General features: G+C 39.9%; 1 protein-coding gene across 1 annotated transcript in view; it reads right to left on the bottom strand.

Moving 5' to 3' along the window:
* fam53b (family with sequence similarity 53 member B) overlaps nt 1-25,599 on the bottom strand; it is a 38,079-nt gene that overhangs the window by 2,090 nt on the left and 10,390 nt on the right. Inside the window, exons 2-4 of the mRNA XM_026915619.3 lie at nt 15,782-16,019; nt 13,439-13,493; nt 7,401-8,008 (exon numbers count right to left, since the gene is read on the bottom strand). Of these exons, the coding sequence (XP_026771420.3) occupies nt 7,401-8,008; nt 13,439-13,493; nt 15,782-15,871 (753 nt within the window). The 5' untranslated portion in view covers nt 15,872-16,019. The remainder of the gene's footprint in view (nt 1-7,400; nt 8,009-13,438; nt 13,494-15,781; nt 16,020-25,599) is intronic.

Here is a 25,599-nt window from a genome sequence, read left to right as displayed (position 1 = left end):
CCTCCTATAGGCATGATGCTACTCACATAGGTATATAATGATGTAATATTCGTATCGTGATGAAACTTTTTTTTTTACGACACTTTTCTGAGACATGGCAGATTTCGTGATATTCTTTTTATAGCGAAAATAATTAGCTGGAAATTTCTTCGCAAACGTGTATCTTGCATTATTGTGTATCATAGATATCGTAAGTATTGTGATATATGACAAAAAAAAAATATCGTGCACTTATACACAAAGGCGTTCGTGATCGTGCAGAGAATCTGTCGTGCGTGAGAGGAGAGCACTTCAGTTCTGCGAGCACTGAGTACTGAGACACGCCCACTTCCTTTCGCCAGCGTCTACACTGTGGCTAGTCGTCCACTGTACGCGAATACGCGAAAATTTTCATCCTTGCTTGTACCGCTGACATATAGTTCTATAGTCTGGACGCCATGGAAGAAACGTTAATAACCTCCACACCTTCTCGCAGCTAATTCTGAGCGTTTCGTCTGTGTATTTATAAAGAAGTACTGTTTTCTTAATATGAGTGTCTTTGGAAGTGGCTTAAATAAATAGACGAAAAATAACTAAAGAATATTTTCATATCGATTTCTATTATATCGAAGTCTATTATACGAAACTAAACCATTTAATCCCGAATGCCTTTTGAGAATTTTACGAGAACTTGGATGAAATAATTTCATCATTTATTTAAAATCCATGATTGACAGGTTCATTCACGTCCTGAATCGTAGAGAGACGCAACTGGCGTACTGGCAAAAGGAGACGTTTGTTGCCTTTGTACGCAATTTGTGCGACTTCTAGCCTTTGTGCATGAGGGTGGGAGGGGCTTACTCTCTCCCTCCCCTGTCAATCACAGCCCTAGTAGCGCATCATGGGTGTCTGTGAGTTCAGGTATGTGGAAGAGGGCGGATAGCGCTTGCGTCGGAGTGTGTTACGCCGCCTGGCTGGTAGCCTTCACCCTCAGCTGTTGTGTGAAAGGGGAGATCTGGCCAGTGGGTGAGAATCGGCCAAGATTAAATTATGTTTAAATTAAAATATACTTAAAACAGAAAAACAGAGGCGGGGGGGGAGAGATAGACCGCAACATCTTAAACAAAAAATAAATAAATAAATAAAAAATCAGCATGAGGAGTTCATCACTAGCAGCACATCACAGCAACGAACATAAACAGAGCTAAATAAAATGTCCCATGAGGCCCCTAACTGCTTAGTACCATGTATTTATAAGTATTTCATTTTTATTTATTGGTATAAAAAATGGTGTTGATGCATCTGTAATGATGATGAGTATTAAAGATTAGCATTTGATAAGAGGCGACGATACCGGGCCTGAAACTGAACCTTGAGGGATACCGTATTGTACTATTAAACAAAAAAAAAAAATCTGCATTTATGCAAATTGATAAATTCATTAACAAATTGCTAACGGTTACCCCGCTAGCCACATCCGTCCCGTCTGTACTAGCTCACGAGTCAGACCAGCGTAGTTCATTTATTGATAGTGATGCGAGTGAGAGGAAAGTGACGACAAGCCGCCATCCTCCGACTTCACCGCTGTGTACCGCACCTACACCGGGGAAAACCCTGTTCACAGGTCTCGAGAATTTAAATGTCCAAAACGAGGAACAGTAAAAACAAAACTAACACATCGGTCAGGATTACACAGAGAGGGTGCGTGAGGTCAGATTAGGTGAGAACACCTACACAGAGGTGTTTATGATCACTTTCAGGCATCCGGTCTCTCTCTCTCTCTCTCACCTGCCACACACACACACACACACACACACACACACACACACACACACACACACACATACAGTGTACTAGCTATGGTCAAGCTTCGTTGCTTCAGAGACAGAATATTTGGTTTGTAAATCAGGCCATGTTTTACCTCCACCATTCTGTCCCTTATACACAGAGGAAACACACACGCTACACCCACACACACACACCACACACACTACACACACTGTACACACACACTTTTATCGTGTGTAACGAGCATGACAGAGAGAGAAAGCAACAGCTGGAACGACAAGACAGCTGCCATCACAGAAGTGTCGCTGGGAGGGAAAAAAAAAAACAAGAACTACTGTACACTCATTCATTTTCAGGTTCCTCCGAATTTAATTTGCATATTCATGCATATTCATAAATCTTCCTTGAGTGTTTTTTTGTTGTTGTTGTTGTTGTTGTTGTTTCTTAGGACAGGAACACGTATTAAACAGTTAAAGAACATGGATTAAACAGAAGCTGTGAGAGCGAGCAGTTTTTACTTTACGTCAGATATGAAGGACAAATAAAGTCTGCGTTCATTTCCACGGAAATGTTCGTTCATTCATTCATCCATCTTCAGTAACTGCTTATTTTATATTTTGGGAAACAGAACTGAGTAAATATGTTAGAAAATATCCAGTAGAGGTGAAGTCAGACATAATAAGCGCAGGATTGGTCAATGGCGTGAGCTGAAAGCAGTAACATGAAGCGCTGGTGTGAATCGAAACATAACCTCATCAAACTGTCTTTAAATTTATAGCTGAAAAATAAATAATTAATGACATTAAAACGTAACTGTTGTCACCATTCGGTCACGTGAGTCGCTTATCCGGACTAACTAACTAAACAAGAACTTTTATCACTCAACATTCTCATATTTAAAAAAAATATTTTTTTTTATTTGAGTTTAGAATTTGAATAAATTAATAATGTTCAGTCTTAAGAACCAAAACCTGCAACACCGACTTTTCTCATCTTCTGTATTTCTCGCTTCTGGTCTCCTCTCATATCCTGAACATCAGCACTCCAGCTTCAGGATCTTTCCTACACTGAGTGATCAGCCACAGGTCGAGTTCACGCGTAACCTATAAAACCGTTTGACTTTAACAGACGCTCGGAGATTTGTTTAAATTTCTGAAGTGAAAGCAGATCTAGAACAGATTTAGCCGTCTGTGTGAATGCAAAAACACGACTTGCGCCATTAATATTGTTTTTTAGAACAACGCAAACCGTGAGGCGTGACTGTGTGTGTGTGTGTGTGTTTGATCTTGAAAATCTATATTTAAAGCCTTTAATGTTTAACATGTTTTCTGTGTTTCAGCTGGAAGAAACCAGGAAAAAAATTTCATCAACTGCCTCATGAATAACGTGAGACAGCGAGAGAGAGAGAGAGTGTGAGAAAGAGAGAGAGAGAGAGAGAGTGTGAGAAAGAGAGAGAGCGAGAGAGTGTGTGAGAAAGAGAGAGAGCGAGAGAGTGTGTGAGAAAGAGAGAGAGCGAGAGAGTGTGTGAGAAAGAGAGAGAGTGTGTGAGAAAGTCACAGCGTGAGAGAGAGCCAGTGTGTGAGAGAGAGAGAAAGAGAGAGAGAGAGACAGCGAGAGAGAGAGCCAGTGTGTGAGAGAGAGAGAAAGAGAGAGAGAGAGACAGCGAGAGAGAGAGGCAGCGTGTGAGAGAGAGAGTGTGTGTGTGTGAGAGAGAGAGCGTGTGAGAGAGAGTGTGTGTGTGTGTGAGAGAGAGAGAGAGAGACAGCAAGAGAGAGAGAGACAGCAAGAGAGAGAGTGTGTGTGAGAGAGAGAGAGAGAGAGAGAGAGAGAGAGAGAGAGAGAGTGTGAGAGAGAGAGCAAGAGAGAGAGAGAGACAGCAAGAGAGAGAGTGTGTGAGAGAGAGAGAGTGTGTGTGTGAGAGAGAGAGAGAGAGTGTGTGAGAGAGAGAGAGAGAGAGAGTGTGTGTGAGAGAGAGTGTGTGTGTGAGAGAGAGAGAGAGAGAGAGAGAGAGAGAGTGTGTGAGAGTGTGTGTGTGTGTGAGAGAGAGAGACAGCAAGAGAGAGAGAGTGTGTGAGAGAGAGAGAGACAGCAAGAGAGAGAGTGTGTGAGAGAGAGAGAGTGTGTGTGTGAGAGAGAGAGACACAGAGAGAGAGTGTGTGTGAGAGAGAGAGAGAGAGATTAGAGGTCACAGGCTGTATGATGGATCTGAGTATTTCAGAGAGAGAGAGACAGAGAGAGAGAGAGAGAGAGAGAGAGAGAGAGTGTGTGTGAGAGAGAGAGAGAGAGAGAGAGAGAGAGAGATTAGAGGTCACAGGCTGTATGATGGATCTGAGTATTTCAGAGAGAGAGAGAGAGAGAGAGAGAGAGAGAGAGAGAGAGAGAGAGAGAGAGAGAGTGTGTGTGAGAGAGAGTGTGTGAGAGAGAGAGAGAGAGAGAGATTAGAGGTCACAGGCTGTATGATGGATCTGAGTATTTCAGAGAGAGGCAGGGTGAGAGGAGGAGGAGACTGCAGTGTTGGTGTAAGAGCCAGGTGTGTGCAGCCAGGTGTCACCTGTATCAGGTACATCAGCAAACTGGGACTGAATATTTCCACTCCATCACAAAGTGTGTTTATCAAACTGATCCTCCGACTAATCCTGTATATTTACACGCTAATTTTCACACATGATATTCCTGTATCAAAGCCACGCCCACTAGCACATTAACACCATCGCTGTACCTCATACACTTACACCACAGCCACGCCCACTTTCTCAAAAGTAACACAATTTAACAATACAAGTTAAAAATTAAAAATAAAAGACTAACTCGATGATACACGACCGAGAAGATGGCGAGCGGTAAAATAACAGTCAGGTATATTGTCAATATTTTGCTGCATGATTAGTCCTAGCTGTAAAATAGCACTTGGTCCAGCACAACTTGCGTTTTTTTTGTTTGTTTGTTTGTTTGTTTTTTAAATATATATTGTGTGTACAACTTAACGAAGTCATGGGTCACGTAATGTGACTGGCCAAATTAATAAAATAATTAATGTTTGTGTTAATTCGATTTGGAGAAGAAAGTCATGATATCAGCTATTACGTAAAAAAAGGTTACCATATTTTGAGAAAAGTCACATGATAAGCTTACTACAAGAAAAATGTCGCAATATTTCGAGGCGTAGCATTTTGAAAGAAGTAGTCATATTACAAGAAAACGAGTTGCAATGTTTCATGAAAAAAACTATAGCTGATATTACCCCAAAAAAAAAAAAAAAAAAAAAAATAAAAATAAAAGTCGCAATATTTTGAGAATAAAGTCGTAATATCTGATACAGCAAGGTTCGCGTGTTACAATGAGGGACGTCGAGGATTTGGTGAAGTTATACTTTAGTGTTGGTTTTACAATTTAAAAAAAAAAAAAAACAACTTTATTGTTAAAATTTAGCTAAACGCAACTAAACTAAACGCAACGTGTGTCATGGTCTAGTATCAGCTCAGCGCAAACAGCGTGTGAATGAAGCCTCGAGGCCCGAGTTTAGTCTCCACGCTTCGGCACACGGTTAATATTTACACTGACTTATAAATCAGGGACGTACGGCGGCTCGGTACACGAACGATCGTAAGCCCCGTCAGTCGCTTGCTGAATGAAGGAAAAAGAAAAAAAAAAAACACACACACACAGAGAGAAACACAGAGGAAGAAGCGCACTTGTGATGTGAAAGGTCGGGATGTGGCGTGCACACAAGCGTGCAACGAGCACTTCTGCCTTTCATACTCACTTCTTCCTTTCAGGTTTGGGTGTGAGCTCAATACACGATGCAAAAGAGGTTTCTGTTTTAATCAGAGTGAGTCAAAGCGGAGGGGGAAAAAAAAGATCAAAATGCACAGGCAGTTTAAAAAAAAAAAAAAAAAAAAAAAACCCACACACGGTTTGCAAAAACATTTCAGATTTCATATTCTAGATAATATATTCTCTAGATAACGGCGTGGAAACGATGCTGATGATATAATGCTGTAAGTTCACAGCTGTATTACATATTCGGCTTGGAAACGTAGTTAGTGTTTCATTTCCTAGCTAGAAAACTAGCAAACTTCCCTCATGAGCCTCTGGTTTTAATCTCCTGAAGTTAATAAGACTGAAAAAAAGAAAAAAATGAAGAGAGAGAGAAAAAAAAAAATGCAGCTTTTGTTACAAAGGAACCGCAAAGAAGCGGAAAAAAAAAACTCCTCTGTCTTAAAACTTACAGCTTTACCTCTGACTGTTACAAAGCAGCGCTGACACTGGAGACTCCTTCCATCAATGTTAAACAGACGTTAAATGTTAAATAGATCAGCGATTACGTGCTTGTCCCTGTGAATGAGCTGTTGCTATAGGAACGGTAGCGTATTAGAACGAGTGCGTTAATATAAACCTGCGATTTGTGGCTTCGCTACTGTCGAGAAGAGCGGTATCTAAAGCATGCAGATGGTGACTCAGAGTGACACACACACACACACACACACACACACACACACACACACACACAGGCATGGTAAAATATCATACTTTATGATACCCTCTGCAGTTTTTACACGTCTTCAGTCTTAGCCTCACCAGTTAACGCGTGTAGTGGACTGTATTTAGGCGGATACTCGAAAACGCGGTCGGCCATTTTGAAGCGTCGTTACTCGGATACCGTAATGACTACTCGAATATCAGACAGACAGCGAGCAGTAAAAATGAAAAAGGAAAGCATGACGTAAGGAGCAGCGTCGTTTTTTTGTGAAAAGTGTGGTCAGATATGAAGCTCGCCAGATGCCACAATATATATATATAGAAATAAACACATAAATTTTTTAAAAACGAGAGTGTTATGCGTAATTACACTGTTATCTGACGTTGTGACCAACAACAGTCGAATCCGAGCAAGAATGAGTTCATCGGCTGTGAATTATATCTATGACGTCATGACGATTTGATAAAAAAAAAATAAAAAAAAAATAAATAAAATAAAAAAAATGAAGCAGAAGTTGTACAGCAAGATAAATTTCAGGTTCACACAAACATTTCTCTTTAACGGTTATTCAAAATATCATCATGCCGCTAATGTTTTAGCGAACGTCGTTACTCGGAATAACATCGGTCGAGTTCAGGTACGCACGTGTCTCGTAAACGTTGACTTTGAAGCTGCAGATATCGTCAGAAAATGTTCCTGGTATCCTGATATGTTTAAGAAAATACAGCTGTTTCACGAATCATGAGGTAGCTAGCATGTCTGTTTGTTTACGAAAAAGTGTTGTTCAGCTAAGACTAAAATTCAACACTGATTTTAGAAAGCTAGCTGTAAATGTATCGCTCACAACTGACAGCTGATGAGGCTTTAGTTTTATAGCTGAGAAAGGCAACATTTGGATTTTTTCGTTTTCTTTACGTTTCTTTCTTACGCATATTTAAACACCAACGTGGACTTCTGCTTGAAAAGTTTCCTGATCTAAAAAAAAAACTCATCTGTTATAGTTTTAGAGTCGCTTGACTCGACGATTTTGGCTGGAATTTGTCAACCTTGATGTCGATAACAGCTGCAACCAAACATGGGCGGAGCTTAAGATTGAGAACATGAATATTTAGTAGCGTAACGTGAAACTTTTCAGTAAAAGCTTTAAGCTCACCTGGGTCATCTTAGCCAAGTCAAGTGAAGGCCTCTGTTTGTGGGGTTCGTCCTGTCGGCGGCGCTTCATCCCAATTTTCTGGTCGTTCAGTACGCAAGGCTGCGACTGGCTCCGTGCAAGTCCTACCGCCTCGGAGGCGGAGTCTGGAGAACCGGTCTCTGGGGCGGCGTCGATCTCAGCCAGGCAAATCCTCTCGTGAGAATAGCAGAGTGGGCGGGTCGGGTCGAAAGTCACGGCTGTGAACGATTGAGGAAATGGCGTCTCTGGAAGGTTGGAGCGGGTGGGGAAGCTGAAACTGGAGCTTCGCTGCATGCTGGAGAAGATGGAAGAGGATGAAGACGAAGACGAGGGCAAAATGGCCCCCCCGCTGTGGCAGCGCCGTTTTTCCACGGTGGTCCAAAGCCGCGAGGCCTGCGGACGCCACGGCGAACGCCAGCTCAGCTCGTCTGAGCAGGACCGCGAGCGGCACTGGCGCTTGCTGGGTGAAGGCGCTTCGCTCAGGCTCAGGTCCCGCAGGAGGCCGCTGATGGAGCTGGCGCTGCTCGCACCCGAGTCCCACAGACTCTCCAGACTCGAACCCACAGGACGCTGGCCAACGCTAACCAAGTCTGAAAACAAACGCAGACAAGGAATCAATAAGGACAGAGGGAGCAAAGTGTCTTGCATTGTGTAAGTTATCGGCTTCAGCTAGTCAGAATGTTCTGGTAAAATTCTCAGTACGGTTTTTTTGGTGTATATCACAGCTTTTTGTGTTTTTAAAGCAAAGAGAAGACATGGTTTCTTCTTTAGTCCTTTAAAGGAGTGTTTTAGCCACTAAACTTCAAACAACCTCAACTTCTGGAAGGCAGTGAGTCTACAACCACCACAACAGGACACCATCATCATCATCATCATCATCTCAACTTTTCCAACATTTGGAGGCGGGGCCTGTGGGAGACGTGGCTGTAAAACGTTACCAGTGAAACCCGCGACCACCGAGCAGCCAGTTTGTTAAAAAAGTACTAGTTTGGGTTTTTTTTGCCGTCCTGCAATCAACAAGATGGCCGCCTCCGTAACATAATTTCTCAGTTCGAACCATTTAGTTAAAATTTTTTCTCCGAGGTTGTTCTGAGGTTACAGCTTAGGCATGTGGATGGAGCTTTGCTTTTTTCTCAATCATACAAATCATACAAATCATCTCAGGAGTATAATGTTCAATATTTCACAGCTCTTTAGTGATAATTACCTGATAGGCAAAATAAATAAATAATTAAATAAATGTAGCAAGAATGCAAACCAGAGCACATGGAACTGTTCTCTTTTTTTGTTTAGTTCAGATATTTGTCTCAGCTTGTGCTGCAATTATCGATTTCGCTGCCTGGGCTACACCTTCCGCATGCGGACAGCGTTTTAGCTTCTTCAGAAAATCTGAATCATAAGCTGGCACGGGTTAGACGACATAGATTCCAGAGTTTGCTCCTGACAACGTGTCATTTATACATGTTTTTCATGTAAGACAACACTTCGCCATGGTAATACTCATAATAATGGAGAATTATCCAATATATAAACATGACATTGATGGATTAGGACAATCGTTACAGTCAAAGTTAACGCCCTTTAAACAGGAAGCCAGGAATGCTCATGAGTCTGGTGTATAAATCCCAGCACTGAGTCTGTGCAGTTACTTTTTCTATTCATTTTCCTGTTCTTCATTTTATTGATTTTCTTGTGTATTTTTTAAATGACCATTCTTGTTTCTCTTTTGACTCCTTTTTAAATTTTATTCCCATTTCTACTCATTTCCTGTTGAGATTCTATTCCAATCCTGTTTTCCTATTTCTATTCATACTCTATTCTTTCCTAGTCTCTTTTTGTTTATATTTCTATTCTTTTCTATTTCTATTTTATTCCAAATCTATTTTATCCTAATGTGTACTGGCATATTTCATTCCTATGTCTTTTTTTTAAATTAATTTCTATTTCTTTTTCTGTTCATTTTCCTGTTCTTCATTTTATTGATTTCTATTTTTATTTGTTCTATTCGAACAAATAAATAAATGAATAGAAAAATAAATGAATAGAAAAAGGAAGAAATGTTCAAATCTTTTAAGCTAATAAGAGTTTAGTCATTACAGTGAGATCATTAGGATACTGATCATGGTTAAGTTAAAAAAAAAAAGGAGTGGTTCATGTGCAATATTCTTTAGCTATTATCAGGTGAGAACTCTGATAATAGTGTTATTCAATGTCAATGTTCTGATTATGAGATCATTATTAACTAATTATTAACTAATTATAGACTTTTTTATGACATTTTTACTGCACTGGCTGATGACTTTACTTCTGCCAACAGACTTCCACCAAATTGATCTGGACAGATTAGAATGGAAATAGAGCAGAAATACATTAGTAGAAATAGAAATAGAATAAAAATATAAATAGAATATGATAGGACAGAAATAGGAATGGAATAGGAGAGCATGAAACAGAATAGAAATATAAATGGGAATAGTGTAGGCCTGAAGAGAATAGGGTAGAATAAGATAGAAAAGAATAGAAATATAAATAGGATGGAATACAACAGAATGGGTTCGAATAGAACAAATAAAAAAATAGAAATCAATAAAATGGAAACAAGGATAGAATAGGAAAATGAATAGAAAAGGAATAGAAAAGAAATAGAAATAAAATAAAATGAAAAGCAATACAAAAGACAGGAATGAAACACAATAGGATAAAATAGTTTTGGGATAAAAGGGAAATATAAGAAGGAATAGGAATGGAATAGAAAATAATAGAAATATAAATAGAAAGAGATTAGGAAAGAATAGAATATGAATAGAAACAGGATTGGAATAGAATAGCAATACAATAGGAAGCGAGTAGAAATAAATAGAAATGGGAATAAAATTTAAAAAAGGAATCGAAAGAGAAACAGAACTGGAAATTTAAAAATACAGGAATAGGAATAGAATAATATAGAAATAGAATAAAATTTTGGGGGCAGAGAAACAGGAGCTATATCAGGATGTTCTTTGCGCTAAGATATCGTTTTTGCTGCGTATAAACTTTAAATAAAATCGCTGAGCGTAATGTTGTTGGACGTTTATGAAGTCTCGGAAGATTTGGACATGATTTTGGGAGACTTTTTTTTTTTTTTTTAAATAAAATATTGAATAGAATAGAATAGAGTAGAATAAGACAATAGAAATAGGAAAGAATAGATTAGAAATATAAATAGGAATATAAATAGGATGGAATACAACAGAACAGGTTCGAATAGAACAAATAAAAATAGAAATCAATAAAATGAAGAACAGGAAAATGAATAGAAAAAGAAATAGAAATTAATTAAAAAAAAAAGACATAGGAATGAAATATGCCAGTACACATTAGGATAAAATAGATTTGGAATAAAATAGAAATAGAAAAGAATAGAAATATAAACAAAAAGAGACTAGGAAAGAATAGAGTATGAATAGAAATAGGAAAACAGGATTGGAATAGAATCTCAACAGGAAATGAGTAGAAATAAATAGAAATGGGAATAAAATTTAAAAAGGAGTCAAAAGAGAAACAAGAATGGTCATTTAAAAAATACACAAGAAAATCAATAAAATGAAGAACAGGAAAATGAATAGAAAAAGGAACAGATAAGAAAATAGAAATAAAATAAAATAAAAAAAAAGAGACAATGAAATAGAAATGAAATATACCAGTAAAGAATAAGATAAAACAGATTTGGAATAAGTTAGAAATATAAGTAGGAATACGAATGGAATTAAAATATCAATAGAATAGAAATAGAAAAGAAAAGAATAGAAATATAAACAGAAAGCGATTAGAAACGTTTTTTTTTGCTGCGTATAAACTTTAAATAAATGGACGTTTATGAAGTCTCGGAAGATTTGGACATGATTTTGGGAGACGTTTTGTTTTTTTAAAATATAAAATAGAGTAAAAACACCTTCATTTCTACCCCATTAGATCATTCAGAGGAATGTGAGGCTGAGAGAGACACTGAACAGCAGAAGGTTCTCAGCCGTGTTGTTCGCTCGCTCTTTCATTAAGAGCTGCTCGTAAACGTGAACGTGGGGGTTGGAGTGCGAAAAGGAAGAGTCTTTAAAAAAAAAAAAAAAAATCAGGCCGGATTTGTGCGAGTGAAACCGAGGCGTTACGAGACAGAAATAGCTGCGTCTGATTGGTGGCAGGCTGCCAGGACCGGAGGGAGGCCTCGTCCCAGTACGCGCCACAACATCTGTAGTAGTCTAGACACGTGAGCTTCACTCGCAAACGCCGCCCGATCGCTTGCACGGAGATTGAAACCGACGTTAGCGGAGCAGCACCTGGAAAACGTCAGCGCAACGTTAAAGCAAAGACAGAATGCTCTCCTGGTGAAAGTAATGCTTCTTCCTGTTTTTTTTTTTAAAAACCACAGACGACTTGTTGACGGACTGGCTTAGCAGAGTTCCCACTGAGGAAAACATCTGCTTTTATGACTTCTGCACGAGACACGATGTTCTCTAGGTCAGGGTTCAGCAGCACAAGGTAGTTCCTCAAGCTTAAATCTCCTCGCTAACGTCAAGCAGGAAATTAGCGCCTCACATTTTTAACTCAACACAAGGAAGGGTGAGTGGAGGAGGAGGAGGAGGGGGAGGAATTTTTCTGAAGTCAGAAACAAAAATGCCCCTGTGCTGGCGGACGTGGGGGTGAACAATAAGCGCCTGCGAGAGCACACGGCGACGTGGGCGTGGCGTTATGCACTGGCGTTCGTCTGCGTGGCTAGACGCTCGCACAAAAACGAAATGGCGTCATTCTGACCTTCGGTTTGTTTATTAGCTTTTCACATCCACATGCTCATATTTCACTTTCATATCCATCATATGCAATCTATACAGAAAAAATAAATTACGTAATTAAATGGCAGGATCTATGAATATTCATAAATATACAGTCTAATATCGGCTAACTCAGCTAACCGTCTAACTCTCATTAGTCACAGGTCGACATGAGTAACCTACAATACTGTTAGTCACTAATATTAACCAGATTAGCTAGCTAGCTAGCTAGTTAGCGTGTAGGTTTTGTGGCCAAATGTTTCCAGGTAGCACATCATCATCTGATAATCTGCATACTGGATGTGATTGGTTCGAAGTGGTATAGCTTATTTTGTGACATCACTAGCTGAGGTCATACGTAAACCCCGCCCCCAAATCAGTTACATACGTACATAAGTATTCAGAAAGGTTTAGAATAGAAAAACAATTACAATTCAATCAGGATCCGAGAAAAGTTAAAAGATTTAAACGTTACATATTTGAGTACAGTTAGGGATGTAACAAAGGCGTGAACCTATTATATCCGATATGCAAATTATTAAAGGATGCCAAAGTAATATATACAATTTTAGCCACAGAATCTTCGGAATAAGCTAGCTAGCTTTTTAACTTGGTGTTGTGGTTGCTATAGCAACCTCATATTTTAACAGGATCGGCTGCTCTTAAAAATTACAGAATGAAAATTACGATGCAAAACAAAACTCCGAAATCAGGTGATTTGCGAGATTCGTGAGGACGTCCTAACTGGCATATTGTTCACGCATATTCATGGATGTTTAATGAATGTGAAGTTTTTACTAGTTTCTTGGGCATCAAAATAATTTTTAATGGTTTACAAAGTGATGTCAGGAGTGTTTTCTTAGAGGCAGCAAATTCTATCCACTGCACTGAAGCAACTTTCACCTCAGGAGAACCTTATCGGAAGTGGTAACATCTGCGACATCACAGCGTTAAAGCTAACCGCTCTCAGGTGACAGGGCCAGGTGTTCAGTGTTCAGGGAGCCAAACAACACCGCACTTTTTATTTCAGGCTTTTCAGAGAGGTGGGGAAGAAAAAAAAAAAAAAAGTGTTCGTCTGTCCATTCCAGTGATCCGTCAAGCTGCCAAGCACGCGATTAAGACGCAGAGTGGATGCTAAGATGCTGGGATGTTGGACAACGATCAAAAAAGCAAGTACGGATGAAAGGGTAACACGAGAAACAGTGTTCCACCACTTACCCATGATTCCGCAGGAGAAGAGGGCCGTTCCCTGGCTCATGGTCGACGGCTCGCGCTGTGGAAACAAAACGTCCATTTTAGAAAACGGTTTAGAAAAACCGCCAGAAGGTTATGAGGTCAAATCCACGGACTTGCCCCTGAACCATCGATCCCAACCCCTAAACTTTTGACATTCTCCAAAGGAACCACACAATGGCTGAGGGTGACCTCTGACCCCAGCTTCCTTACAAGTCAGAACTTGTGAAACGCCAATTGTAGTTAATAAAAAGAGACAGCGTGAACAAATGGGACGATGTACCCGGCTAGGACGGGCAAGCGAAACCCCTCCGCCGTGGTGATGGTGATGGTGTGTGCACAATGAAGGCAGGAAACCGAAGCCTCCCACCCGCCGTTAGGTTCTGAAAAGCTCACAGCCAACAATGACGAGCTCAAGCAAACCACAATCGGCTCTCAGCCCGTGGAAACTGGTGCACTGAAAGCAGATGCTAGCTAGCAGGAGGAGAGAGACGCTCACTGGGTCTGGGGCTCGAGGTGTAGTTTTTGGATTAAATGCTTCACGTTTGGCCACGGTTAAAAGAGTCGTGGTTAAAGGGGGGGGGGGGGGGGGGGGGGGGGGGGTTGACTTGTATACATGAAAGAAAGTGCATACTGCAAAAATAGTGTCTTTTAATCTCCATTTTGAACACTGCGATGCGTTCAGGTTACGTTTGCAATTCCAAGATGGCAGCTCTGTGATTTTACCTTGGGGCTTAACTCCTTCCAAACCGAAAGTTGATATCGTCTGTATATTTCTTAAAAAAAAACAAAAAAAAACCCCAAAAAAACGAAAGTCGACATCGTCTACGTAATTCTGATTAAACTAGCTTAACTGTGGAAAGTGCCGCCATGTTTAGGTTGCGTTCATTTATAACGTGACCTCACAGAGCTCTCGATTGGTTTTTAGGAGTTCAACGAAAGACGCGAACGCTTCTTATAAACCGAAAAATCGTAATTAGTTAATTAATTTCCAACCATCGATTTTAGAACGAATGCCAACATGGCTGCCGACGTTAGCTAGCTATACAACAATGTCGTGCACGATATTAAAGAACTGACGAAAAACGTGTCGAGGGACGATTTTACTCATTATGTGTGATGAGAAAACAGAAATAGCACAAAAATAGCGTCTCTATAGCAGCTCTGCGATTGTATTCGGACTTAGCAATCGGGAATTAGTTGTTTCCACGGAAACGCGACCCACCATCTTAAGTTCTTTCAAACCGAAAGTTGATATCGTCGGTATGTTTCCTATGCAGACGATACTGTGCCATTAAAAACGACGTATATCCTGAGGTCTAAATGAGGTTTAGTAGCTAACAGCATGTTTCAATTGCTAATTAAATTGCGGAGTTCTATTTTTAATCATTATTATTGCGAAGCTGCTTTATAAAGATTGTACGAACCTTGTGTCAAATACGATTTACGCATTTTGAGCACTTTTTCAAACTTTATATAGGTCTTAATATAAGTCAAACGGCTTTGACGTAATTAGCTAGATAGCAAATATTATGATTTTGTAATGTACGTTATTTTATTTCAGTGCTTAAAAACGCTTTCTAGGAAGTTCGGAATGTTTTATACAAGGCAAGACCTAGTCGGTTTCTGTCTTACAGTACAGCAGCTAATTTGACGTTAAATATAACGTTAAATTTTTTTTTTTTGTCCAGCGTTGAGATCAGATTATAACGTCTAACAGTTAACGCCTTCATGGACACAACAAAACACGACTAAAATTTGTTACGGATCTATAAACACGCACTCTTATATCCAACATTGCACACATTTCGAATTTAGGAAACGAGAAATAAAGCATTTTTCAGACGTTCAGTTATCTGTATGAACCTTGTTGACACGTTTTAATCAGTTTCTCATTTTCCAACTGACTGGAAGTCTTGTTTGTAAGATTTCCAGGATGTGCCTGAGGCCCGAGTGAGTAATGAGTCAGATTGGTGTGGCCCAAAAGAAAGCACCATGTGATCAGGATTTCCAAAATTCCAGTCACTAGATGATAACAATTGCACTTATTACAGTGCAATCATGGCAAGCTGTTACAAAAACATGCCTTCTGTCCAACACAATATAAGCACAACGTAAGCAATTCCCACATCACTTCCTGTGGCTCGGGGCCTGTGGTTTTTCCCAAGAAAGTAAACTCTATTAGTGAAAATCCTTTGCAGTCGTATCTGCTTGTTCCTGCGAATTCCCTGAGGGAAATGAAGACGTCAGCTGCATGCAACGCTGTCTCATCATGTCATTACAGAAACATTCGTTAGCAATGGAGCGGTTCAGCCGCTTCAGTCTTACCAAGTCAAAGGTCGACTCTTTGGAGGTTACATCATCGACACCCTTCTTTTCCAGTGTTTTAGTGTGAATGATCACCATGGCCACACACATCTTTGCGAAAGCCCATTTCAGCGAGTGGAAAATCTACGAGCGTCCATCTTTACACACACACACGCACACGGCAGTAGATGATTTGCTTACGCTCCCATCTGGCCCCCTGGTACTTCTGGAATGTTCTTCGAGAGGAGCCCTCTTGACCCTGCGGACACAAAAGAAAAAGACGCGGGTTTAGCGTCCGGCTTCCCACGCCGCCATAAAAACAACAAAAGAAGGACCAGATCCACAAGAGGCTATGGCCTAAAATGTTGTCTCATTTTTTTCCCCCCCGCTGAGTGATACTTCTTGAGAGGAATAAAGCGTGACAGGGTGTGCTATTATAGGAAAATAATCAGTTCCGGGGTGGTGTGAAGAAGTGGGGTTACGGTTACCACCCCGAAGGTTATTGTTTTCCTATAAAAGCACGTCCCGAAGTGTTTTATTCCTCTGACACCACAACAATTCGTCGACAATTACAACTTTTTATTAATTAAAGAATGTCATTTTTTTAATCAGTTTATTGTTACGTTAAATGTTGGTGAATGTCCAGGAAACAAGTGTGTTCCTGTTCTCACTTATGTTACAGCAGCTATAAACACTCGTCCCCTTAAGACGACACAGTTCATCATGTTACCGATAAACCTAAACTCCTCCGTCCTGAAAACTTAAAGATACGGACTGTTACAAGGCGCTGACACTGGAGACTCCTTCCGAAAACGTTAAATAAACGTCTGCGTGCAGAACAACGAATACGCTCATTTTTTAATTCGTTTACGTGGCGTGTTCGCTGTGAATGAGCTGTTGCTATAGAAACGATGACGTATTCGAGCGAGCGCATTAATATAAACCTGTGATTTGGATTACTACTACGTTAAATCAACACCTTCTGACCAATCAGAGCCAAGAATTCGACTGCGCTGTGGTGTATAATATAATAAACTCATTTTGTTTCAGTCATTTCAGGGAATTTTTTTTTTGGAGATACAGACCTACTGTTTAGCCAAATGTCCATCAGGGTTAACTAAAAGAAACCTCAGTATCCTAACTGAAACCAAAGGTACTAAAAGCACTTTTAAGTCCTATCAAGCCTTTATGACAATGCCATAACTCAGTAAATACACCCTGACAGTCCACGATCTCGCTTGCTCGTGTAATCCTTCTTTATTGCGAGCCGATGTCCAGAGGTTAAGGCCGAGTCGTGTAATCAGCTCATCGGGACACGGGCTGAGAATAGCACTGACCCTGCGTTTATCAAAACACACACGCTTTCCTCAGTGAACTGAACACTCCTCATGCTGTAACCCTGCTGATTACTGCCATATGTACGTCGAAAGGTTCAACAATCACTCGGCTGTTTTCAGGACCGCCGCTCGCCTCGTCTCGTCTCGTCTGGTTACATCACCAAACGTTCGGGCAGAACCGGTCTTATTGAAACGTTCCAGCAAAAATACATACACACGCAGGACGTGATCCAGAAGGGTAACTGTTATGTAAACTTGGCATACGATGAATGATTTGAGCTTTCAAAGGAAAAGCATAGCGTGGAATAAATACTGAAATACACAACCAGGTTACTGGATAATAAACTCCATACTACAGCACAGCTACTTAAAACACGCCGACTAGCAGTAATGATCATATCAGGAAAATAACTGGGAATGAACATCAGGTTTACTGACTCTATACTGTAGGTTTGTGGAATTTTAAAATTAGTTACCAAATATTTGCGAATAAGTGATTACGTAATCATTCTGACACTTCTAGTTCGACGTTGCTGCTTTTAAAAAACACACAAAAGAAGACATAATTGAAGTAATAAAATAACTCAGGTGTTCCTTCGGACTCAAAACGTGTCACACCGTGTACACAGCTACGCGAAATCACGAATAAATAAATAAATACAAAAATTACGTCAGGATACTAGAGCAACAAAACGTTACTAGAAATAATGGATGCGTAATTAATTATAAATATTCTAGAAATAAATAAAACAGCAGTTCGGTGGCACGATAAAACACGCTGGTTTTTAACTCGCAGCTCGTAAAATTATTTGTCATGCCATTCTACTAACAAATGAAAGTTTTAAAGTTTTATCATTTAAAGTTTATGTACGTTGTTGACTATCTGACTTTTGCTTAAGTTAACAAAATCAAAGATTTAATGACAAAGTGCGAAGTCAAACTGACAGCGCGACATCGACGCGTAGTAACGTGACGAACTTCAGACATTTCTAACGGACGTTTGCGTAATGCTAAACTAGCTATATTCTTCCCTCGCTTGTTAGCGTTCAGACATTAAGCATGACTAAAAGTGATCAACTACATTTACTCAGAAATATTATGCACTTTTTAAAACCTCTGCGTGAACTCGAGTGAAGTCTGTGACGTCTTGATTGGCTCGTGATTGGCTCTGTTTACAGGAGGGGAGGGGCTTATGTACTACAGCCACTATGTTGAGTGTTACGTGTTACCTTGTTACTATCGTCTCTGGCTGAACTTTCCCAGAATGCACTGCAAGCTGAGGCACTTTTTCTTTTCAAAGCTTTCGAAGTAACTTTAGTATAACGTAATATATTTAAATATTTTGATACCTTTGACTGAAATTCGTTCAGACTGGGTTTTACGTAGCTCAACAGTCCATCTGTAGACGATATCCGACGTATATCGCGTTACTATGTCAGACCTTCGTGGTCAATGATATCGTGGTCACGATACTTGAAGACATGCGTATCACGATATAAAAGTTTGCTAATAAACTGCATTAAAAAAATGTAAAAAAAAATGTTGTAAAAGCAGAAAAGTGTTCGCTCGATTGTCCAGAGATTTGAGCCACAGCCACAATTTGCCGTGCTCTCTGGGTGGGCGGGGCATTCTCTCTTTCCCCTGTCAGTCACAGTGACAGCAGCCAATCATAGGCATCCGTGAGCTCATGTATGTGGAAGAGGGCAGATGGCTGACTTCAGGTGTCTCAGAGGAAACCGGATTGGAAAACCGGATTCACCCTCGCGGATTGGTAGCTGTCGTGTGATAGCGGAGATCTAACTGGTGGTTGATACTTTTATTTAACGTCTATAAAAAACAAATTATTCAACAAAACTTTGCAAAACTCTCTTTTTTTTTTTTTTTTTTTTTTTTTTTAAAGATTCAGACCAGTACAAACCTAGCATCTAGTCAGCTTCTTTCAGTCAGAGTTGATAACAATTAGAAAATTACAAATTACAAAATAGATCTCAGAAGTGCACATCTGCGATACAGTGACGTCATTTCGATATCATCGTTTCAGCCCCAAACTTGGCTCTTTAGCACAGATTTTGAAGCAGGTTTTTCCCCTTCAGTGATGTATAATCAGGAACATTCCAGTCTCCTGGCTGAAGCCGTTCATACATCACCGATAATCACCGCTGAAAACCGACCACCCAGTCTGAGTGACGCTTCACCCCGAAGGAGGAAACAAAACGGACACGGCGTGGCCTCGTTAGCCACAAGGAAAAACCCCCCAAACGCAAATACGCTACTCGAATGACACCTTTAATGAAACGCTACCAGACGTGACTTTAAATTAATCTTTAATAATCTCTGGGAGATTACTAAGCTCCAGTTTCTAAACCTCATCACGCCTTACAGGAGCCGAGTCTAGACGATGAGTTACAGAAGGAATGTCTTAGCGTGCCATGGTGTAAACATCTGGAATTTTCCGCTGAAACACCTCTAACGTGCGCCGTATTAGGGACAGGAAGGTAGAGGTATGACGATACGATATCGAGATTGTGATCGTTTATGTCACGATACACTTTTCTGAGATATCATCGGTATTATAATATTTTATTTATTGATTTATTTATTTTTAAATAATTACAAACAAAATGGAACCAAACAGAAGCAGCTGGATTTTTTTTTTTCTTTTAATTTTTTTTCCTTGTTTTCAGTTGGAAATTTTTTCATAGGCATTACATAAAACTCTCATCAAACTCAGTTTAACAGTTGTGAATTTTTACAGTTTTAACGCAGCACTTTTTGTTCGTTAAATGATATATCGTATTGTATATATATATATATATATATATATATATATCATGCAACAGTACGGTGATAATATATTTTTGTAACATTATAGGGAATTTGACGCCGACGCGTGCAGACTTTAGAAACATAAAACACACAGAGTTCTCGGATACAAGTGGTAGAGCCGGGAGCGTATTTTTATTTTCCCCTTCCCTTTTTGTTTCAGTGGTTAAACACATTCTCATGATCAATACGCAGCGGTGAAATAATAACCGTGAGCGACAGACGCTTTGCCTCCAGGATGAGTGCGTGCGTTCGATCGTTCGTCTTTGTTACACCTGAAAGGCGTAGGACACGCCGGAGCCTCGGAAAAAAACAAGCCAGAGCTCAGCGTTTGCATGTGGAAAGCCACAATGGGAGCGTGGCGGCTTTCACAAAAAAATAAAAAAACAAAACAAAACAAAAAACACATTTGGACAGCAGATGGAAAGGAGCGTGTTCGGGTTTTTGTCAGGAGTTGGGGCTGAGTAAACACGGACGCTCCAGAGAGAAAGAAATAAAGACAGCGGGCGATGTAGAGTCCGGCGTGAACGCTCTGCTAGTGCAGACTTCTTCCAAAAACACTCCTTATCTCTCAGAAAGTGTTTTCTCAGTCGTCTGTGTTAAAATTGATCGTTTGACCAAAAATTACATTTAGAAGAACAAATGTCTTTCTTTACGCCAGATGAAGTCAATCAGCCAAAACAATGTTCAGTGTGAAGTTTGCTTTAGTTTTTCACTGTAGCTACACGACGAACGGCGCTGACGCGAGTGAGCAATACGACAAAATTATTTATATTACACAACTTTTTATAAATAAAAAGTTATATTAGTAATGATTTTTTTTTAAATGCATTTCTTTAAAAGTAGCATTATTTTAAAACAAGTAGTTGTTAATAAAAAGTTAAGTAAAAGTTATATTTTTTTTGTATTTTTAAAAAGATATTATCTTTAAGTTACTGATTTATGTATAATTCATTTCTTATATATAAAATGTTTGTTAGAACTTTCCAGAAGTAAAACAAAAATACTTTTTAAAATGTTTTTTTAAATAGCATTTTTTTTTAGTTTCTTTACAGTGTTATTTTTAAAAGGTAATATTTAATGTTTTTTTTTTTTAGTTTTTTTTAAGTTATTTTAAAAGGTTGTATTATTTAAAAACAAAGTAGTGTTATCTTTTCAAAGTATTTTTAATATCTTGTTATTTTTTATTATTTTTTTTTTTAATGGATTTTTCCCCAAAGTAGTGTTACTTTTTAAAAAAAAAAAAAGAAGTACTATATAAAAACATTTTTACTAAATGATACTTTTATTAAATGTCTATAACAATGAATTACTTATGCAGAATATGAAAACTATATCTTTTTCTATGTTATATTTTAAATATTAACTGTATTTCATTTATTGTTATACAACAGCGAGTTCCAGTCCATGAATCTGATTGGTCGAGTGGCGTTCACTCCGCTCGTCTGTGCTCACTGTGTTTCTTAGTTTCGAAACGGTTACTATGGTTACGAAACTGTCTCCATCGTCAGCGCATACGACAAAAAATACTTTTTCATGAAAATAACGTTTGATTTAAAATCAGATGAAGATGAAAAGGAAAGTACAAAATCAGCGTGAGCTAGCTAGCTAGACGACGCGCTACAAAGTGGGTGTGGCTTCTTCGGGATCTATTTCCACTAATGGAGCAAAAAAAAAAATAAACAAAACATTCAGCCATAGTTTCTGAAATGTCACTTAACTCGATGTTGTTTATAGAACATGATTAGCTACGCTTAATCGCAGGCGCGCCGGTATTGCTTAATTATAATTTTAACATTTCAATCCGAGTTTGTAATGTTTATTAAAAACATCGACGACACCAACAATGTCTCAGGAATAATTCATCATGAAGTCGACATTATATTGCTTCGGCTCTAGTACGAAATAAATAACAGGTTTATAGCTACCGTGTTAAAAATTAAAAATCCGAAACCAGATCGTGCGAATCACTTCTAACGTAACGTAATTCTAAAGTCCGCCTTCCTACCGGAGTCTGAAAGCACTTCAGATGAACATCAGGTTTCCAGATGAACAATCACTACTGTAAATGTTTATGCTTTTATGTTACTCTGATTTAAAAAAAAAAAAAAAAAAAAAAGGAGTGAAACTCGTTACAGCTGAAATGAAACAGAAGTAACACGTCCTTAAGCATGAGAGAGAAGTGACTCACAGCCGTGCAGGTGGATTTCTGAGCCGCGCGCTTCCACTACGATCGGCTCCGTACCTTTATGTGCGTTATTTTTGGACGGTTAAAGTCACGACTCTCGTCCCTTAGGTGAAGTAAAAACTTCCAAAGACAAGAGAAAGGGAAAGAGAGAGCAGAAAGGATGAGGACGAAGGTGTTACACGGCTTTATCTGAGCCAGAGGCAATGACAGAGCAACCGTACAGCATGTCAGTCTGTTAACACACACAAACACACACACACACACACACACACTTATCTGCTTGCATGCTAACACGATTAGTCACATGACCACGTTAATATGACACATTACAACACCGACCTTAAACTTTTCCCTTCACCTGTACCTGGTTTTAAGCAGCATGTAAACTTTCATTTAATAAAATTGAAATAAAAGTGAAAACAAGGACTCTCGGGAAACTCCCTGGAAATCGCAACTTAGCACTCTAAAAATCCCTACAAGTCCCAGTCCTACAGTAAACCTCGTATTTTTTAAAAAGTTTTTGCTCTTTATTCGTTCACGCCCCAAAATGTCTGTCTACAGTTCGCCTTCTATCGCTTATGCTAGGCTAGCTGTTGCTCTCTGGAGTAGCCTTCGCTCGCTTGGGCAGCTTCAGCTTGCTAGGTTCGCTTTCGTTCACTCGGCTAGCTTTCGTTTGATCTTTCAGACTTTACATCTTTACCAAAAAAAAAAAAAAAAAGGGTGGGGGAAGAAACAATTCAAAACTTGCGGAATACCTCAAACTTTCCATGCCACGCTGGAGACTGTGTGATGACACGTGGGTTCTCCAGCAGGCCGTAATAAACAGGTTACAGTCGTATAGATAATAACCTCGCCATTAAACACAAACCTTTAATCAGCATGATGTGTTGCAAGATCCCAGTTGTGACGGTTTGATTATATCACAGAATCGCAGCACTCACGCACACTGGCTCTTTACTACGAGGAGGAATTTAACGCTTTGGGGGAAATTAAGCTCCGCCTCCTTTTTTTTACGAGTCTGTAGCCACGAGGCGCACACACACACACACACACATACTCACACACATACTCACACACATATTCACACACATATTCACACACATATTCACACACATATTCACACACATATTCACACACATATTCACACACACACACACTCTGTGTCGACATGCTAAAGGCTGTTTTTCACTGCAGTCCTACAGACACTGAAGCCGTGGTGAAGACAAGCAGGATGAGGAACTGGGAGGACGAGGACGAGGGACAGGGAAGGACGAGGTACAGGGAAGGATGAGGAACAGGGAGGACGAGGTACAGGGAGGATGAGGAACAGGGAGGACGAGGTACAGGGAGGACGAGGTACAGGGAGGACGAGGACGAGGTACAGGGACAGGGAGGACGGAGTGGTTTAGAAAACACCGCGCTGTGTTCAGAGAAACAGAAGACAGAGGAACTGGAGGTTGCCGTATGAACAGATTCCAGTAAAGTTCAGAGGAATAAACGATAAAAATGAGATAAAAATCAGGAGACACACGAATCAGAGTTTAACAAAAACATTCAGGATTCAGAGCTGATGATGAAAGTGTGGAAACAGATACCACCTTCTACCTGTCTGTCTGTCTGTCTCTCTCTCACACACACACACACACACACACACACACATACGCACACACACACACGCACACACATACGCACACACACATTCTGTGTGTCCGTCTTCTTCTCTCTCTCTCTCTCTCTCTCTCTCTCTCACAGTCTTTATTGGCATGCCCGTGTACATGTACAGTGCTGCCAAAGCATTACAGGAAAGAGAACAACTGTTTATTAACAAACAAATTACTTACAACATGGAAAACAGAAATTAAGCATTAATGCAAATATTGGCAATCTTAAAAAAAAAGATCTCTCTCTCCCCCAATCTCTCTCTCTCTCCATCTCTCTCTCTCCCCCCATCTCTCCCTCTCCCTCTCTCTGTCTCTCCCCCCATCCGTCTCTCTCCCCATCTCTCTCTCCGTCTCTTTCTCTCCCCCATCTCTCTCTCTCTCCGTCCGTCTCTTTCTCTCCCCCATCTCTCTCTCTCTCTCTCTCTCTCTCTCTCCGTGTGTCAGTGTTAGTGGTAGCTGAGAGGTTGGTGAGTAAATGAAGGTGTAAACTCCAGTGTGTTTGGTAATGACCCATAATGAGTCTCGCTTTAGCAGAAACAGCCATTTTATGAGTAAAGAGGCATTTGTGGTGTTTTCTGAGCGGAGCTGCAGGTGCACTCGACCCTCACGGCCTCGCTCTCGGCGTTCAGAAAGAAATGCACTCGCACTCGCTGCAGCGCTGCTGAACACCGTCTCAGCTGCAGTCATCGTAAATCACTAACTAAAATAAGTTCAGAAAAGCAGAAACTCCTCGCCCTCTGAAACAGTTCGAGTTTCAGAGCAGGTGATGAGTCATTAGGTTTGTTTCCAGCCACATATTTTCAGTTTAATTTCTAAAAAGGCATCGATCGAAACTTTTGGACAAACTGAAACACACTCTTGCTGCGTCATCATTTATTCCAACCACAACCGCTTGTACACCACAGCATCGAAAACCGTGCACAGGATTTCAAATCCGTAAAGTCTTCTGTAAAGAGAAGTTTATTTAACGTTTATGGAAGGAGTCTCCAGTGTCAGTGCTTCGTAACAGTCAGAGGTAAAGCTGTAACTCTAAGTTTTGCGACATCTTCAGGAACGTTATCGCTTCTTCTCTTTATCCACGCAGGAGGGGCGTTTTGATTATCTTGAGTTTCTCGTCAGGTTTCCATCTGAGTGGGAGGGACTTCCTCTCGCTTCCATCTACCAAAGCGACACTAGCCAATCACGGGCATCTGCCAACTCACGTAATAGAAAAGCGAGCAGTTAGCGCTCTCCTGCTGTAACTAAACATACAGCCTTTTTGAAAGACATCTAACTTCCTGTCTCATGTAACCCAGTGAGAACTAAATACTGGGGTGGAGGTGACTGACTTCAGACACTTCAAAAACTTCAGACATTTTCTGCATGCTTTAACTTTCACATGATGGGATCAAACAAACCGAACACAAACTGTAACGCAACAATGCGATACTGGTATTACGATAAAAGTGACGATGCAATATTGATTTCACGCTAAAACCGACAAATGGATGTTGGTATCGTGCTAAAATCAATGATGCGATATCAGTATCGCGATAAAAGCGACGATGCGATATTTGTATGTTTAATAAAGACGTACAGACGTTTAGGAAAAGCGTACAGACGTTTAGGAAAAGCGTACAGACGTTTAAGTAAAAGCGTACAGACGTTTAAGTAAAAGCGTACAGACGTTTACTAAAAGCGTACAGACGTTTAAGTAAAAGCGTACAGACGTTTAAGTAAAAGCGTACAGACGTTTAGTAAAAGCGTACAGACGTTTAGTAAAAGCGTACAGACGTTTAAGTAAAAGCGCACAGACGTTTAGTAAACGCGTACAGACGTTTAGTAAAAGCG

The sequence above is a fragment of the Pangasianodon hypophthalmus genome, chromosome 12 (assembly GCF_027358585.1).
Source record: "Pangasianodon hypophthalmus isolate fPanHyp1 chromosome 12, fPanHyp1.pri, whole genome shotgun sequence".
NCBI lineage: Eukaryota > Metazoa > Chordata > Actinopteri > Siluriformes > Pangasiidae > Pangasianodon > Pangasianodon hypophthalmus.
Note: the sequence above shows the minus strand (reverse complement) of the source record. Positions and strands in the feature narration are given on the sequence as shown.